The 14136-nt window shown below is 43.3% G+C and overlaps 1 protein-coding gene across 1 annotated transcript; it reads left to right on the top strand.

Moving 5' to 3' along the window:
* The first annotated feature begins 6 nt into the window (after window positions 1–6).
* Window positions 7–10558, top strand: hunk (hormonally up-regulated Neu-associated kinase). The gene is made up of 9 exons (XM_023402581.2): window positions 7–281; window positions 3169–3461; window positions 4266–4321; window positions 4640–4775; window positions 4882–5009; window positions 6479–6605; window positions 6707–6875; window positions 7051–7213; window positions 8142–10558. Exons 1-9 carry the CDS (start codon window positions 42–44, stop codon window positions 8888–8890), a joined length of 2061 nt encoding a protein of 686 aa, XP_023258349.1. The 5' UTR covers window positions 7–41; the 3' UTR covers window positions 8891–10558.
* Window positions 10559–14136: the final 3578 nt, after the last annotated feature.

The raw sequence follows: 14136 nt of genomic DNA, 5'->3' as shown, positions 1-14136 counted from the left end.
CCCTCCCTTGTTAAAAGGAAACACTTAACAAGGGAACTGTGATGCCAGTTGCGGACAGCGAGATGGTAGTGGACAACAGCCACGCGTTATACGAGGGCAAAACCCCAAACAGCGCCGGGAATGAGAACATCCTCCCGGCCTCACTATGCAGTCCTGCCGCGGACATCCTCAAGAACTTTTACCACACCAAACGGGTCGGGAACTATCTGATTGGGCGGAAGCTCGGAGAAGGATCGTTCGCCAAAGTTAGAGAAGGTCTCCACGCTATGACTGGGGAGAAGGTAAGCAACAGGGATGGGAGTGTAATGTATTTTTTTTTTTTTTACCATAGGAATGAATACAGCCCCAGTTGTAATTTTTAAGTGATAAACGAACTTTTGAAGGGAAAAAAAACACATTTTTCTAAAGAAACCTATCAGAGTTTCTTCTGACTGTAGTTGCTTATATATGAACATTTAAAAATGATGGGTGGCATGCAGGAAGTGGTCAGATATGGTCTGAAATTTCATTTCCCAGGACAGTGTCAGCTGTCACTTCGCTCATGCCTGCTTGGCAATACATTCTCCTCTGCTGCGTGTCAACACTTCACCTATTCATATTAACAGTTTAACCATACTTATATGTTTTTTTACAATGTGTCAGTCCAGGTCTTACTGATTAATCAGCTCTTAGAAAGTGATTAGCTTTGTTTGCTATGGGAACCTTCATTGATGAGCTCATTGGGCACCACCAGCTGTTGATCTCAGCTACATGCACAGCAAGGCTTGTTTTCTAGCCAAGGCTCTGGTGACAATATTTACTTTTTCTGTGTGTGGGAGAGAGAGAGAGAGAGAGAGAGAGAGAGAGAGAGAGAGAGAGAGAGAAAGGGGGAGAGAGTGGTGCCAGTCTATCTCCTAACATGTGTTGGATAATTTCTGAAACCTCTGCTTTGTCTGCTGGTGCTGGTGGTGGAGGTGATCTCACCACTGTGGGCGCGCAAGCCTGTGATAGGGACGAAGGGGAAAATTGCCCGGCCTATGAGAGAGCAGAGCTGCTACTTGCATATGAAATCATGTCGTTGATAAATGGGCTTCAGTCTCATTATGATTCCGCCAGCACAGGGCTTTGATATGGGCAACCATTGGCCACTGGTTGCCTTTGTCTCTTCAGGCTTTTTTTTTTTTTTTTTTTTTGAAGATCAGCCAAGACATTAGCATTTTGGAAAAACAAGCACTCCCCTTTCCCTACATGTTTCTACATTTAACCACATGTCTACTCCTCTATATGTATACAATAGAATACATGCCCATGTGGCACCTAAATTCACATTTTGCATATTATAGATTAGCTCATGTTGAGGCCCCCCCCCCTCCCATTCTGTTGCTGTGAGGAGAGAAGAAAGCGCACCTCTCCTCATCCCTCCTTCCCTCACGCTCTTTGTTAAGGATGATGCAAACACTGGCAATCTCAAAACCAAGCACATCCCATGCTCTCCCTCTCTTTACACACACTCTTTCTCTCTCTCATTCATTTGAATACGGGGTCCAACAGGCGACGGGAGGGAGTGGAGGGCAGTGAGTTTATTCAAGCAAAAGGGCAGTCAGGGGGAAAGGAGTTATAAGAGGACTCCCAGATCCTTTTTTTAGCATCACTAGAAAGTCAGTGTGGATGCAGGGATGAGAAACGCGGGGTGTTTGTGTGTTTTAAGGGTAGGGGGCATGAAAGTGATGCGAGGTGAGATATGGTGTTGTCATGGTCAGGGGGCTGGGGAGGTCATATGCATGTGTTTTTGATGTCTGTAACCCACTTTCCCCTCCATATACCCCCCCCCCCCCTTCTGTCTGAGGGGCGCCTGATAAACAACTGAATCCCCCAGAAGCCCCCTGGCTGGGCACACCCCTCCCCCCTCTATATCCCCCAACCACCCCCCACCTCTCTCTCCTCATATAGACCAGCCTACTGTAAATACAGTGCCCCATCCCCCCACGCATACCCCGCACCCTGTCTCTCATCCACACTGCTTGGCGTAAACACGGGCCATCTATTACCGTATCATGACAGCTCAGTGAACACACACACACACACACACACATACACACTCGTGCGCACCCAGCCAGGTTTAATTAGCAGCTATAAAAAGGTTTTCAGAGGTGAATCAATTATCAAAGATAAAAGGACGAAAGTAAAATAGAAAGACAAGCTGAAGGACAGAAGAAAGAGGAGACACACACACACACACACAACCACTTCGGCCCTCACCATTTCATTAATGGATATGGTGATTAGTTTCTCTGGTCATGCCTTTCCATGTCTGTGGGCTCTCCTTGAGATGATTTGCTGTATATGGTAGCCACGCTCTTGAACTCAGTCTAGACGGGACACAAGGAGACATGGGCAAAGGATGAAATAGAGTAGATGGGTGTGTTATTGAATGCAATTAGCGAAGTGTTCGTCATTCAGTTAAAGGACATGTTCCGAGGCTTTTATGAGACGATTCTACAGGGTTCTTGAGGATGAGACAACAACGGGGAAATGCAGACAGAAGATGATGGGATGAGTAATTATGGAACAAAAAAGAATGAACACCTCTGCTTGGAAATTGAATATGTTTGAGAGAAAATCGTGGGCCCCTAATTTATCCTGCCTCAGTCTCAGTTCCACATTTGTCACCGCTTCTCATGTGTGTTCAGCTGCGACTAAACTCTGTGGCAAATGGGGGGGAATAGTAAGTGTCCTTTTGGCCTTGGCGCCTTCTCAACAGATAGGGTAACATTTGCTTTTCCCCCTAGTTTATGATGGTTCAGTAACCCCTCGAACACACACACACACACACACACACACACACACACACACACACACACAAACACACATACACACACACCTCCCCCTCCAGCAGCCTCAAGGCCCTGTAGCGCCTGGGTTGCCCCACATTGGGAGCAGCTGTGAGGGAAGGGTCAGTGTCGAGTTATATACCCTGCAATGGAGACTGAGTAGCTCGTCACCTGTTACACTACAGTCCCCTGAAAATCTCCCTTCAAGACGCCGCGGTGCACTAGTGCTCTATCCTCCATGGGTATTATTCACAATATCATATAGCGCAATGTTTAAGAGTTAAACTTCAGCTGCTTTGTCTAAAATAACATCTTCACCTCGTCCTCTTTCTCTCTCTCCCGTCTCAAATTTGTCCAGGTGGCGGTGAAGGTGATCGACAAGCGGAAGGCCAAGAAGGACTCGTATGTGACCAAGAACCTGCGGAGGGAGGGCCACATCCAGCAGATGATCCGCCACCCCAACATCACGCAGCTGCTGGACATCCTGGAGACGGAGAACAGCTACTACCTGGTGATGGAGCTGTGTCCCGGCGGGAACCTCATGAACCGCATCTACGACAAGAAACGCCTGGACGAGAGGGAGACTCAGAAATACATCCGGCAGTTGGTGCTGGCTGTCGAGCACCTGCACAGGGCGGGTGTGGTGCACAGGTAAAAAAAAAAAAAAAAAAAAACACTTAAAATAAGGCAAACAAATGCAGAGAAAGAACAAAAAACACACACATTTATCTCTAGTGTTACGAACAAAATTTAAATGCTCTAAAATATTGAGTTTGCCGTCCATAGCTCAGAGAGATTTGTGCTGTTTATGGCTTACAGCTGACTTTAAGATCTTTGAATCAGACATGATCCTCTTTCTCAAAGTGTGGGTTAAGTCCTTATTGTGCACATTACTGTTAATCCACAAATAACTAGATCTGTCTGCTCAATAACTTGCAGTGAGATGATTTATCGGGTTTCCCAGAGAGCTGCCAAGAAAAGAGAAAAAAAAGGCTGGCTTTCTATGCATTTCTCATACGAATATTGTTACATCCTATGACAAAATGTTTAATTTGATTTAAGGAAAATAGCACATAAACTGCATCTCTATCATCTAAATCAAATTTCAGATATTAATTCCACAAAGGTCTCCCCAGAAATATTCAATTCTGTGTCGCTCAGAGCCTGGGAACTAAATTTCTCTAGATGACTGTGTAACAGGATTTCTAACACTGAGGAGGGATCTGGAGTCACACAAAAGACCCAGAAAATCAGCCAGTGTGACCCACATTGGGAGGGTTGTGTATGTATATGTCGGGGATTGCGGGGTCGAGGTGGGTGGGTGGGTGTGTGGGGGGGATTCCCATTGACCTCTGTCCTGCTTGTGCATTGTATGACGACTTAGATAAGTGATCTAATGTAAACACTGAGACTGTGCTGGCGTTGACGTCTCCCGTTTCTCTCTTTGTCTCACAGGGATCTGAAGATAGAGAATCTCCTGTTGGATGAGCAGGACAACATAAAGCTCATAGGTAACTCTTTTACACTTTTACATTCACTGTAACTCACCTCAATACACACAGAATTTCATAAAAGAAAAAAATTTACTTAAGCAGTTAATAATAAAAAAAACAGGCTTTTAATTCCAATTATTTTACAGTATAAATAAAAAGATTTACTCAGTTGGAGTGCTCCACATGTGGTGATGAGCTAAAAGCAATTAAATAAACCCTTACAAGCTCTCAGCATAGTGCTAATCTGCTTCTGTTTGTGTGTGTAACGCTGTGACGAGCTGAAAAGACGGTAATAAAACCAGAAACAACACTCACCCCTCCTCTGCTGTCCCACAGACTTTGGCCTCAGTAACTGCGCTGGCATCTTGGGATACTCAGACCCATTCAGCACCCAGTGTGGGAGTCCGGCTTACGCCGCCCCGGAGCTGCTCTCCAGGAAGAAGTACGGGCCGAAGGTGGACGTCTGGTCCATGTGAGTGTATTCTCCTTTTTTAGAATCAGTTGTCAAATATCAGCATATTTTAATACATTTATTTAAATGTCCACTCAGAGCTGAAGTGTATATTTTGGTCTTCCAGTGGTGTGAACATGTATGCGATGTTGACTGGGACTCTCCCATTCACCGTGGAGCCCTTCAGTCTTCGAGCCCTGCACCAGAAGATGGTAGACAAGGAGATGAACCCTCTACCTCCCTCGCTCTCCACAGGTAAATAATGAACACACAGATCCATACCTGTTGTGTACAGATAATACCTTTGTGGTGAACAAACTATAAATCTGTCAATTTGAACACCTTAAAAACATTGCACTAAAATGCCCCCTCAGATATTTGCAGATCACTGCAAGTCTGAATATATGTATAAAAGAACCAAGATAATTACAAGGAAATTACGGGTTATCGCTGAATGAATGTTTAGACATTTAGAAACGTGATTTCAAAAAAACCTTGGTGTCTGCCAAGTGACGCAAGGAAGGCAGATTGGAATTTGCAGATAAGCTGCAGCTGTGTATTGCTGTCAGTAGCCTTGTTCTTTGTGGTTGAAAATAAACAACAGACTCATGAAAAAGCCCCCGCTGCCTTTTTAGCATTGCTGAGCTTTTTGTCCGGCTATCCAACTGGCAGACGGTCCCTTAATGAACAAGGTGTGCAGCATTCTGGTTTCAGAACATTAAAGCCGTTTTTTTTTTTTTTTGTTTGTTTGTTTTTTTTTTTAAATGTCACCCAACTAAAAAATAGATTAAACAAAGTAAAACGAGAAGCAAAAGTCTAAAACACCTGCAAAAAAAATGGTAGCCAGCACTGTCAAACCGAGCAGTCACAAAGTGATGTAGACTCCTGGATCAAGACTCTTTATCACCCCCCCTTAAATCCTCCTGAAGAGATACTCTACCTTTGTACACACAGAGTAGTCTTCTAGAGAAGTCCTCTCTGATAAACATTTCTAAAGAAAGAGCACGGCCACCTTGGCAGAAATACAAGAGTAAACATGTTACCTCACCTTTCCTGTTAATCAAGGGTTACAAAGATGACGCTTTGCATTGTATCAGAAATATTTGTTATTTGTTGTAACATTTGTTTTTGCCATGGTATTGACTCAGAGTACTTTGGAAACCCTCAAAAGACTGCCTACTGGCATATTTAAAACCAGTTCTTCTGTGAAGCAACTTGCAGAAATGAGTGAGGGGAAAAAAAAACAAACAGCATGGGACAAACAGGTGTTTGACTTCTCTGGAGGTAGTGATACGTGTCCACCCCTCCTCAGCATGTCACAACAGTGTCATTCTCCGAATCGCAAAGTAAGGGGTGGCTTAACCCACTTACATAAGTAGCTGTTAATCAAGCTAATGACACAGATATGTCATCTCATCTGCCTTATGTAATAATGGAATGAAAGCAGATGAGACGGATGAGGGCGGCGTCTGTGTTTAGTGCGTATATGTACTCTGCTACAAGTGCTCGTGGAAAATGGTTGCGAGTGATTTGCTAAGTGGCAGAGAAATGAGGCAATATCTCCTGTTCAGTCCCAAAGCTGTCGACCACGAGAGGCGTTTCATTTCTGACGTAAAATCTATACTAACATGTTTCGATATAGGAAAACCTTCCACTGTAGGTAGTGAACAGTGTCGGTGGCAGCGTATAAATATCTATTCTCTCTCTCTCTCTGTCTGTCTCAGCTGCCATTTGTCTTCTGAAGAAGCTTCTGGAGCCAGATCCCAACAAGCGTCCCAATATCCACCAGGTGATGGCGGACTCCTGGCTACAGCTGGCCAACAAGAACACAGGGGCACCGTACCTCAACAGGTAGACTCACGCACACTTGAGTTTGCTTTGAGTTCAGTTGAATGCTTTTCACATTCATTTTAAAGCATCGCAAAGCTTTAACTGTCTTGTTCTGTGTTAAGGATCCACATTGAGGAAATAAACCACACGGTGTTGCTGCACATGACGGAGAAAATGGGCTATAAGCACAGCGAGGTGCTGAGCGCCGTCCTCACCAACCGCGCTTGCCACACTTTGGCCGTCTACTTCCTCCTCAACAAGAAAATGAAGAGACTCTCTAAAGAGTACAGGGTAAGAGGAGCAGAGGGTTTTCTAAAGAATTTTAACATGTTTCTTAATGACATTGGAATTCAACTTCTGTGCCTAGAGAGGTTTATGAGGTGTTAAAGTCTGGTTTCACAACAACAGGTTTGTTAAATGCTAAGGGGGTGTTGTAACGTGGGGTTTGCTTGTGTGTCTGTTTTAGGAGATGCAGTTCCAGGAGAAAAAGAAAGGAGAGAAGCAGAAAAACGAATACTTCCAGACCCAGTGGAGGAAGCACGTCGACAAGCTCACCATCCCCCCCAAACAGACGCCCGTCTACCTTGCTGTTAGCAAAGGGCCCAGTAAGGAGAAGAAACACAGGACAGGTGAGAATTCATATGATGCAGTACAAAAAAATTTAATTTAAAAAAAAAAAAAAGAGAGAAAATAAGTTTCAGTACCACTTTATTTATTTGATCTATTTTATTTACCTTCATACAGGGTAGGTTGACTGACCATGCATGTTCTTGTACATCAACGACCTGTTTCACACGTGTGTAGTTACCCAGTCATCAGTCCATCCATCCACCCCTGCTTCCATTGTTTGTCTGTCCATCCATCCAACCATCCAACCACCCACCCGCCCATCCATCTGGGAGGAAACAACTTGGAGAAGTTGCCACCAATCATAGGGCAAACACACAAACATCTTTAAAAAAAAAAAAAAACTTAATTCACCTTGTGACTGAGAAAGTGTAGCACAGAAGTAAGTATATAATTGGGAATTAAATTGATTTGACTCAGCAGCATAAATTAAATTCGGTTCTTTCAAACTAGGCCTGGGACTTTTAACAAAGAGTGGTAGGTGGTCGGAGTCTGTCAGATAAGACTCCCTCAAGGCGAGCTTTCAAGTGACAGACAAGGACCTGGGGGCAAAGCTGAGGCCTAAGCTCCTTTCCCTCTCCTCATACAAGTGCTATTGAGAAAGTGCATAGGCTGATCCAGATCTAGCATGTCAGGACAGGCTGGTCTTAACGAGGTTTAAATCAGGACAGACTGTTCCTGTACCTTTACGCCTGGTTGTTACATGCCATCGGATGTTTATTCCAGTGAGAGGTGCGTCTTCACTGACATGTCATGTAGAATCTGGACACATAGGGCACTCACCCAGAAATATTCACAGAAGCTCCAGTTCTCAACCTGTCATTCAGTTTTATCTGCAGCAAGTTGAAACTACCACTGCAAATGTTTCTTTGACAAATATCCAAATTCAGTATTTCCAGAATGTTACAATGTGTCTTCTTTCCTCCTCAGGTCTACTGCGTGCCATAACTGGTGGCCATCGTAATTCACCTCTGGCACCCCCTGGCACCGTTGCTTCTTCGTCGATGGAATATCTGGAGATCCACCCTCTCTTTCCCAACACCCCTCAGCAACGGAGGCGATTGGCCACCCTCCCACAAGTCAATACGAGCCCAGAACACAACATTCCCGCTCCACCGGCACCGTCACCCATTGGCATGCATTCCTTCGGCTCCCTCGCCAAAGCCGAGCAAATTGAAGACACCCCGACTTCGCCCTGGTACAAGCTGACCAACGGTACGCTGTCCCCGCCACGCCACGTGTCTGCCTTCCAACCCGACTCCTCTTACTTGAAAAAGGCCACAATCCCCAGTCCTCCGGTCCTCATTGTCAACCCGCAGCCCAAGAAGAGCATCTCATCAGATTGGTGCGGTTCTTCTGACACCAGTGGCAGCCCCCCCAGCACTGTAGGAAGCCCACCAGGGAGCTCAGCTTTCAGCCCGCCGAAGTCCGCCTTTAGCCCCCTCAACCCCACCTCAGCATTCAGCCCTCCTTCCAACAGCAGCAGCAGCGATCCCGACAGCCCGACGCACCGCAGCAAGTTCCCCTCTATGGGAATAGGGCAGATCCTAAAGAAGAAGGTTCAGCTGCAGCCATTCACCTTCCGACCAGAACAGGTCGTTGAGGAAGTGGTGTCCCCACCTCCCTACCCCATGCAGACGCTCCTCTGTGCTTCAGGTGCACTCAAGACCCTCTGCTGAGGGATACAAGACAAAATAAAATGAAAGAAAGTCAGACTGAACTCGAGGCCCCTCTCAACATTTCATTTAGTTGGAGAGGTCTTCCAGAGCGGCCTTTTGAACTGTGAACTGTCCCTTTATTGCGACTGAGCCACTTTTCATGAAAGACTTGATCCTTCAAATAAGAAAAAAAGAAGAAGAAGAAAACAAAAGGGATTAGAATGAAAGTATAAAATATTTTATCTCTCATTGCCGCTCTCGTTATGTAATAAGAGGTGGTGACACTGAGAAGATGAGATTTGAAACAGATCCCAGAGCAATGACTAAACCTTGCTGTGTCCTAGATACAGAGTGGTCATGGGACGTCATGTAATATGGGCCTTGCCAGCAAGGTGTATACACACACACACACACACGCACACACACATGCATACACACAAAACACTGTATTATAGACTGAGTTAAGAGATACTCTCTTATGTAATATTACTGTAACTGGTTACTAATTAAGCCGCAGACTGATTCACACCAGCTAACAGACCCCAACTCCTACCCTCACCCTGATTACATGTATAGGTGTTTTGTCTCTGTGAAAACTCTCTAAGATACCCACCGACTTCCAGCCAGCTGGCACCGTATCCTCAATGCTGACTGGATGAGAAGCTCACTGCACTATTCTTGAAAACCAAAACCTATAGTAACAACGGTGTTTACCATCCTTTACCTCACTGCATTATTCATACACTAATGTATAACCGCAGTTGATTGTGACATGCTTGTGTGGATTTTGCCACAGTGTTGCAGTGTCTGAGCATTAGCGCCATTAGAATCCACACACTGAAATAGAAGTAGGTACCGAGAGCAGAGTCGTGCTCTCACTTTTTTATAGTACTCTGATAAACTGTCACTCAACACTGATAATAAATCACCGCTATAACTTTTTATACACAAGTGTGACATCACCTCTTCAACCCACAGGGAAACTCAAACTGTAAGAGTCTTAGTTATGACTTTCTCACAGCTGGATATGCCTATTCATTGTCAGTTTTGAAAAAAAAAAAGAAAAGAAAAGATAAAAAAAATAGAGCATCAAAGGCCTTATGAAACTGATCAAGCTCGGCAAAGGCTGAGTGTATGAAAGTGGGAATAAGAACAGCTACTAGGATCACGTAACATCCATGAAAATAATTCACTTCCTTTTGTCTTAATGCTGTAGTTTGTGCAATAGTCTTAAGTGTTAACTGCAATGACGATTATTTGCCAAGAGCTCTCCGAGAGTGATGTGAAAATTGTGCTTGTAAATAACGGTACGATTCCTGTGTTCCTGTCACCGATGGCGTTCTGCATAAATGGGATTCTGAAACGTTCGTCGAGCTGACATCTTCGCGTCTTAATTGCTTCATGAAACTTATTTGACTCTACGAAAAGGCTTCCACAGGCACACGAGGCTCCTCACTGTTAAGATACCGTAGAATCTCTTCCTGTCCAAACGAAAAGTTGCATGCAATGTTTCTCGAGTCGAACTGTACTGTCAACATTTGGAATTACGTCTTTGTACCTTTTTTTCTGGTTGATACTGAGATTGATACAGACTCGGGGGTCTTTTATAAGATTTTGTAATGGATGGTTTTGTTTTGAGTGTCGAGAGATTTCTATGCTGTATAAAGTATTTTAAATATTTATACTGAATCCATTATGTGTCTGTCTGGTACTTCAAATGCACCTGTTTACTGTCTGGCTTCATTTTTGGCACATCATGTACTCTGCACACACATTAATTTACAACTTTTTTTTTTATAAACTGAAAAAATATAGAATTAATACTCTTAAATTACGATAATTAGGTAAGTAATTCTACTATAATCCACAGAATCCCAAATTCTTGTTAATTTATGTAAAATTTACACAGTGCCTGGGGCGTATAATATATTCCTAAAGTTCTCAGCTCCTGGAAGACTTAATGAAAATCTGCCTCTCTTCTGTGGAACGGCCTGTGTTGCTTTACGACCTCAATGTGCCACATGTCTCACATACCGTATATATTTCCCACGAGACACCTGTGGTGGGTAAAAAAAAGAAAAACACACCCTTGCAACAGCTGAAGCATACACACATACTACGACCCCTCCCTCTTTACTCGTACGCACACACACACTGTAGACACTAATCTACTCAGCTGTGGCTCCCCCGTCCCCATCATAAACCTCTTTGGGTGACACTGCCCTGACGAGACAAAGAAGGGGGCTCACCGGAGCTCTGAGACAAACACAAACAGGGCTGTCCGATTAAATCGGCGTGGCTAAGCTGATAAAAGCCGAGGGGCAAGAGTGCCTCTAAAATGCATTAGAGCTGGAGCCTTTTGTTTATCAAAGACAGGCGGACAGTTAGTCAAAATCCCCGGGCGGTCTGGTGAGACAAACAGACTGTGGCTTAACCACAGCGCTGAGCGAAAGGATATAGTAAACCACAGAGCATGAACAGGTAATACCCGCACCTGAGTGTTTAGTGCTGCTCTGCTGATGCCTGTAGTAGGTGTGCGCACAAAATTAAATATTTACTTCTGACAGGGAGGAACTCCCTGAGAGCCATCTCTTGATGACTATGTCTTCAGAAACATATCAATCAGGTGAGGGATAGTAATGGGTAATGCCAGATTTGGCAACTGTTTAATGAGACTGTCATGGAGCAGAAAATTAATCAATAGTAATTTTTAATCATTAATCAAAACAACATCTTCTCCAATATGAAGATTTGTTGATCTCATTACTTTAAGGTTTAGACAAAATTATTGATTTTCAGATGTCATCTTGGGCTGTGTAAAGTTGTGATGTACATTTGCTCATTTTATCGAATAAACTATTAATGGAATAAGCAGACAGATTAATCAATAATGAAAATGTAAGAAAAAGTCAGGTGCAGCACTGGACTGCCGTTTGGGGGCAGGTTGTTAATCAATGTAATATCTCAGGAGGTATTAGTAGAAAAAAATCCATACTGATGAGATAAAGACCAAAAAAAATCATTTTCCTTGACACAAATATCATTTGATTATTTCAGAGTTAATCTGTGTGTAAACAGGTCAAGTTACAATGACGACTCTGTGATAAACAAACACCCCCCCCCCCCCCGACCCGCCACCACTGTCCCAGCTGGGGTGAGCAATAAGTCGATATTTTTCATCATAATCATATTAGGGATATTTTAATATTGTGAATTGTGACATACAATTATGTTGTCTGGGATGATAAAAAGCAGTTGCCGCATCATTTGCCAGATGGATGATTTTCCATGCCGATATAACAACCGATATAACCGAACATTTAAGTTGAGATTCAAACCACAAGAGAGAATCATGCCACACCCAGGAGAAATGTGGGCTTTCTTAGCAAATTTTAACAGAACATTAAACAGCCATTATATTTGTTTTATTCAAGAACTGATAACGCGAGTGATGGAATTCATCAGTGTCCATAAGTGCCTGTTTATTAACTGTCACCAGCCAAACAAAAATCATGTTTTAATATTCAAATCACTTTTAATGTGAGGCCAAACTGACCACTTACTGTCCAGCGGGACTTTGTTTCTATCAATCTGTTCAGGCTTAGATCCTGATGACATTAATCCTGTTTTTAGCCCCCTTCTCGTCACATATATGCACACACACACACACACACACACACAGACCCAACTCACACCAGGGTGTCACTGGCAACGAGATGAGCCTTTGTGTCTGAGAAAAACAGACGATTAACCCTCTGCACAGTGACGGACGCCAGGGATGTACACAGTGCACACACAGACTACCTGAGCATCCTGGTTCAACCTCACAGACCAGTACCCGCCTTCCTCAGCAGCTCTCTCTCACACATGCAGAGGACGAGAGGGAGAGAGTGAGAGACAGCCAGACTACCTGGCAGACACCGGCGTACACAAAGACGCGGGGTTAAATAAACAAGCAGATGTTTCTAATGAAGTAGGAAGCTTTGAGCACTCAGAGGGGATTTGGGTTATGCCGTCAGACGAGTCACTGACCGGCCGGCTATCTTGTCCGATCACAGACACAGATGAAGGTGATTAATGAAACAAGAAGGCTGTGGCTTACCAGAGATTTTACGCTTTCGCCGCAGAAGTGCTGTCAGTTAAATTAAACAAGGTTAAGTTTCCCAAATGCTCTCGACACCAAGATCATCTTACAGCCACTGATTCTTGAGATTAATTTGGGAAATTCAACCTCCAGATGAAGTGGGTTTACTGACCGACCAGCCGTCTAGTCTGAGTGACACAAAGATAAAGATGACACCAGACTCACTTAATGACTTTAGATCTAAAAAGGATTTTTTGGTGTCAGACAACAAACCATTTAAGGAAAAGTAGTCATGATCAACTGCGTCAAAAAATGTACAAAAAAAATGAAATATAGGTTGTTTTTTACAGTAGAGGCTTTGTTTACATAGTTTTTTTTGTCATATTATAAAACAGAAATAAGGAGCATTAAACATTTTGACTTGATATATTCTGTGAAATATAATACTTTTGGGTGTTATTTACATGAAAGCACCATGTAAATACATTTATTATTATATTACTATAATTTATTATAACAAAAAAACATTTGAATTAACTGTTGCTGAAATTTGACATGCAAAGCACTGAAAAAATCTAAGTACATGGGACTGTTATGAAACACATTAGACCTGATGGTTGGACACTGCTGTGGAAAATCAAGAGTTAAACTGGAAATTGGTCATAAAGACGCAATGAGCAACTGGTGGGGTGTGGTTCTTTTGTCAGGGGACAAACCACAAACACATAATATGATGGGAAAGCAGAAAATTGCAATTAAATAGTGAGTAGTAATTAAAATCATAATTGAAATGAGGCAGTCTTTCACCTCTGAATGGACAAAAGCCCAGAGACACACACCTCAGCAGTAACCTACTGACAGAAAAAAAAACTAAGTTTCCCCAGTGCTCACTTTATTACAGAAGCAAAAATTACACTGGGTTTACTTCTCTTAAGCCTCTTAAAAAGAAACGTTTTCATTCTCACAAGTAATCCTTTTCATTTCATGGAAAAAAAACAAACATATTTGTAAGTTGGCACACAGGTGGCACTCCTTGAGATATTTTTTCTCTCAAAAACAAGATCAGAAATTCAATCAAAGAGCAGAGCTCAGCCAATAGGATCTCAGTGTCTGTGGCAACAGCAGCATCAGCCTGCAAAGCCATTGGTCCGATGTTTCACACAGGGAAGGATGTAATTGGCTG

The sequence above is a fragment of the Seriola lalandi genome, unplaced genomic scaffold (assembly GCF_002814215.2).
Source record: "Seriola lalandi dorsalis isolate HSWRI2012SDOR001 ecotype SW California unplaced genomic scaffold, Sedor1 jcf7180002053944, whole genome shotgun sequence".
NCBI lineage: Eukaryota > Metazoa > Chordata > Actinopteri > Carangiformes > Carangidae > Seriola > Seriola lalandi.
The sequence above is the reverse complement of the archived record's forward strand: the minus strand, read 5'-3'. Positions and strand labels throughout refer to the sequence as shown.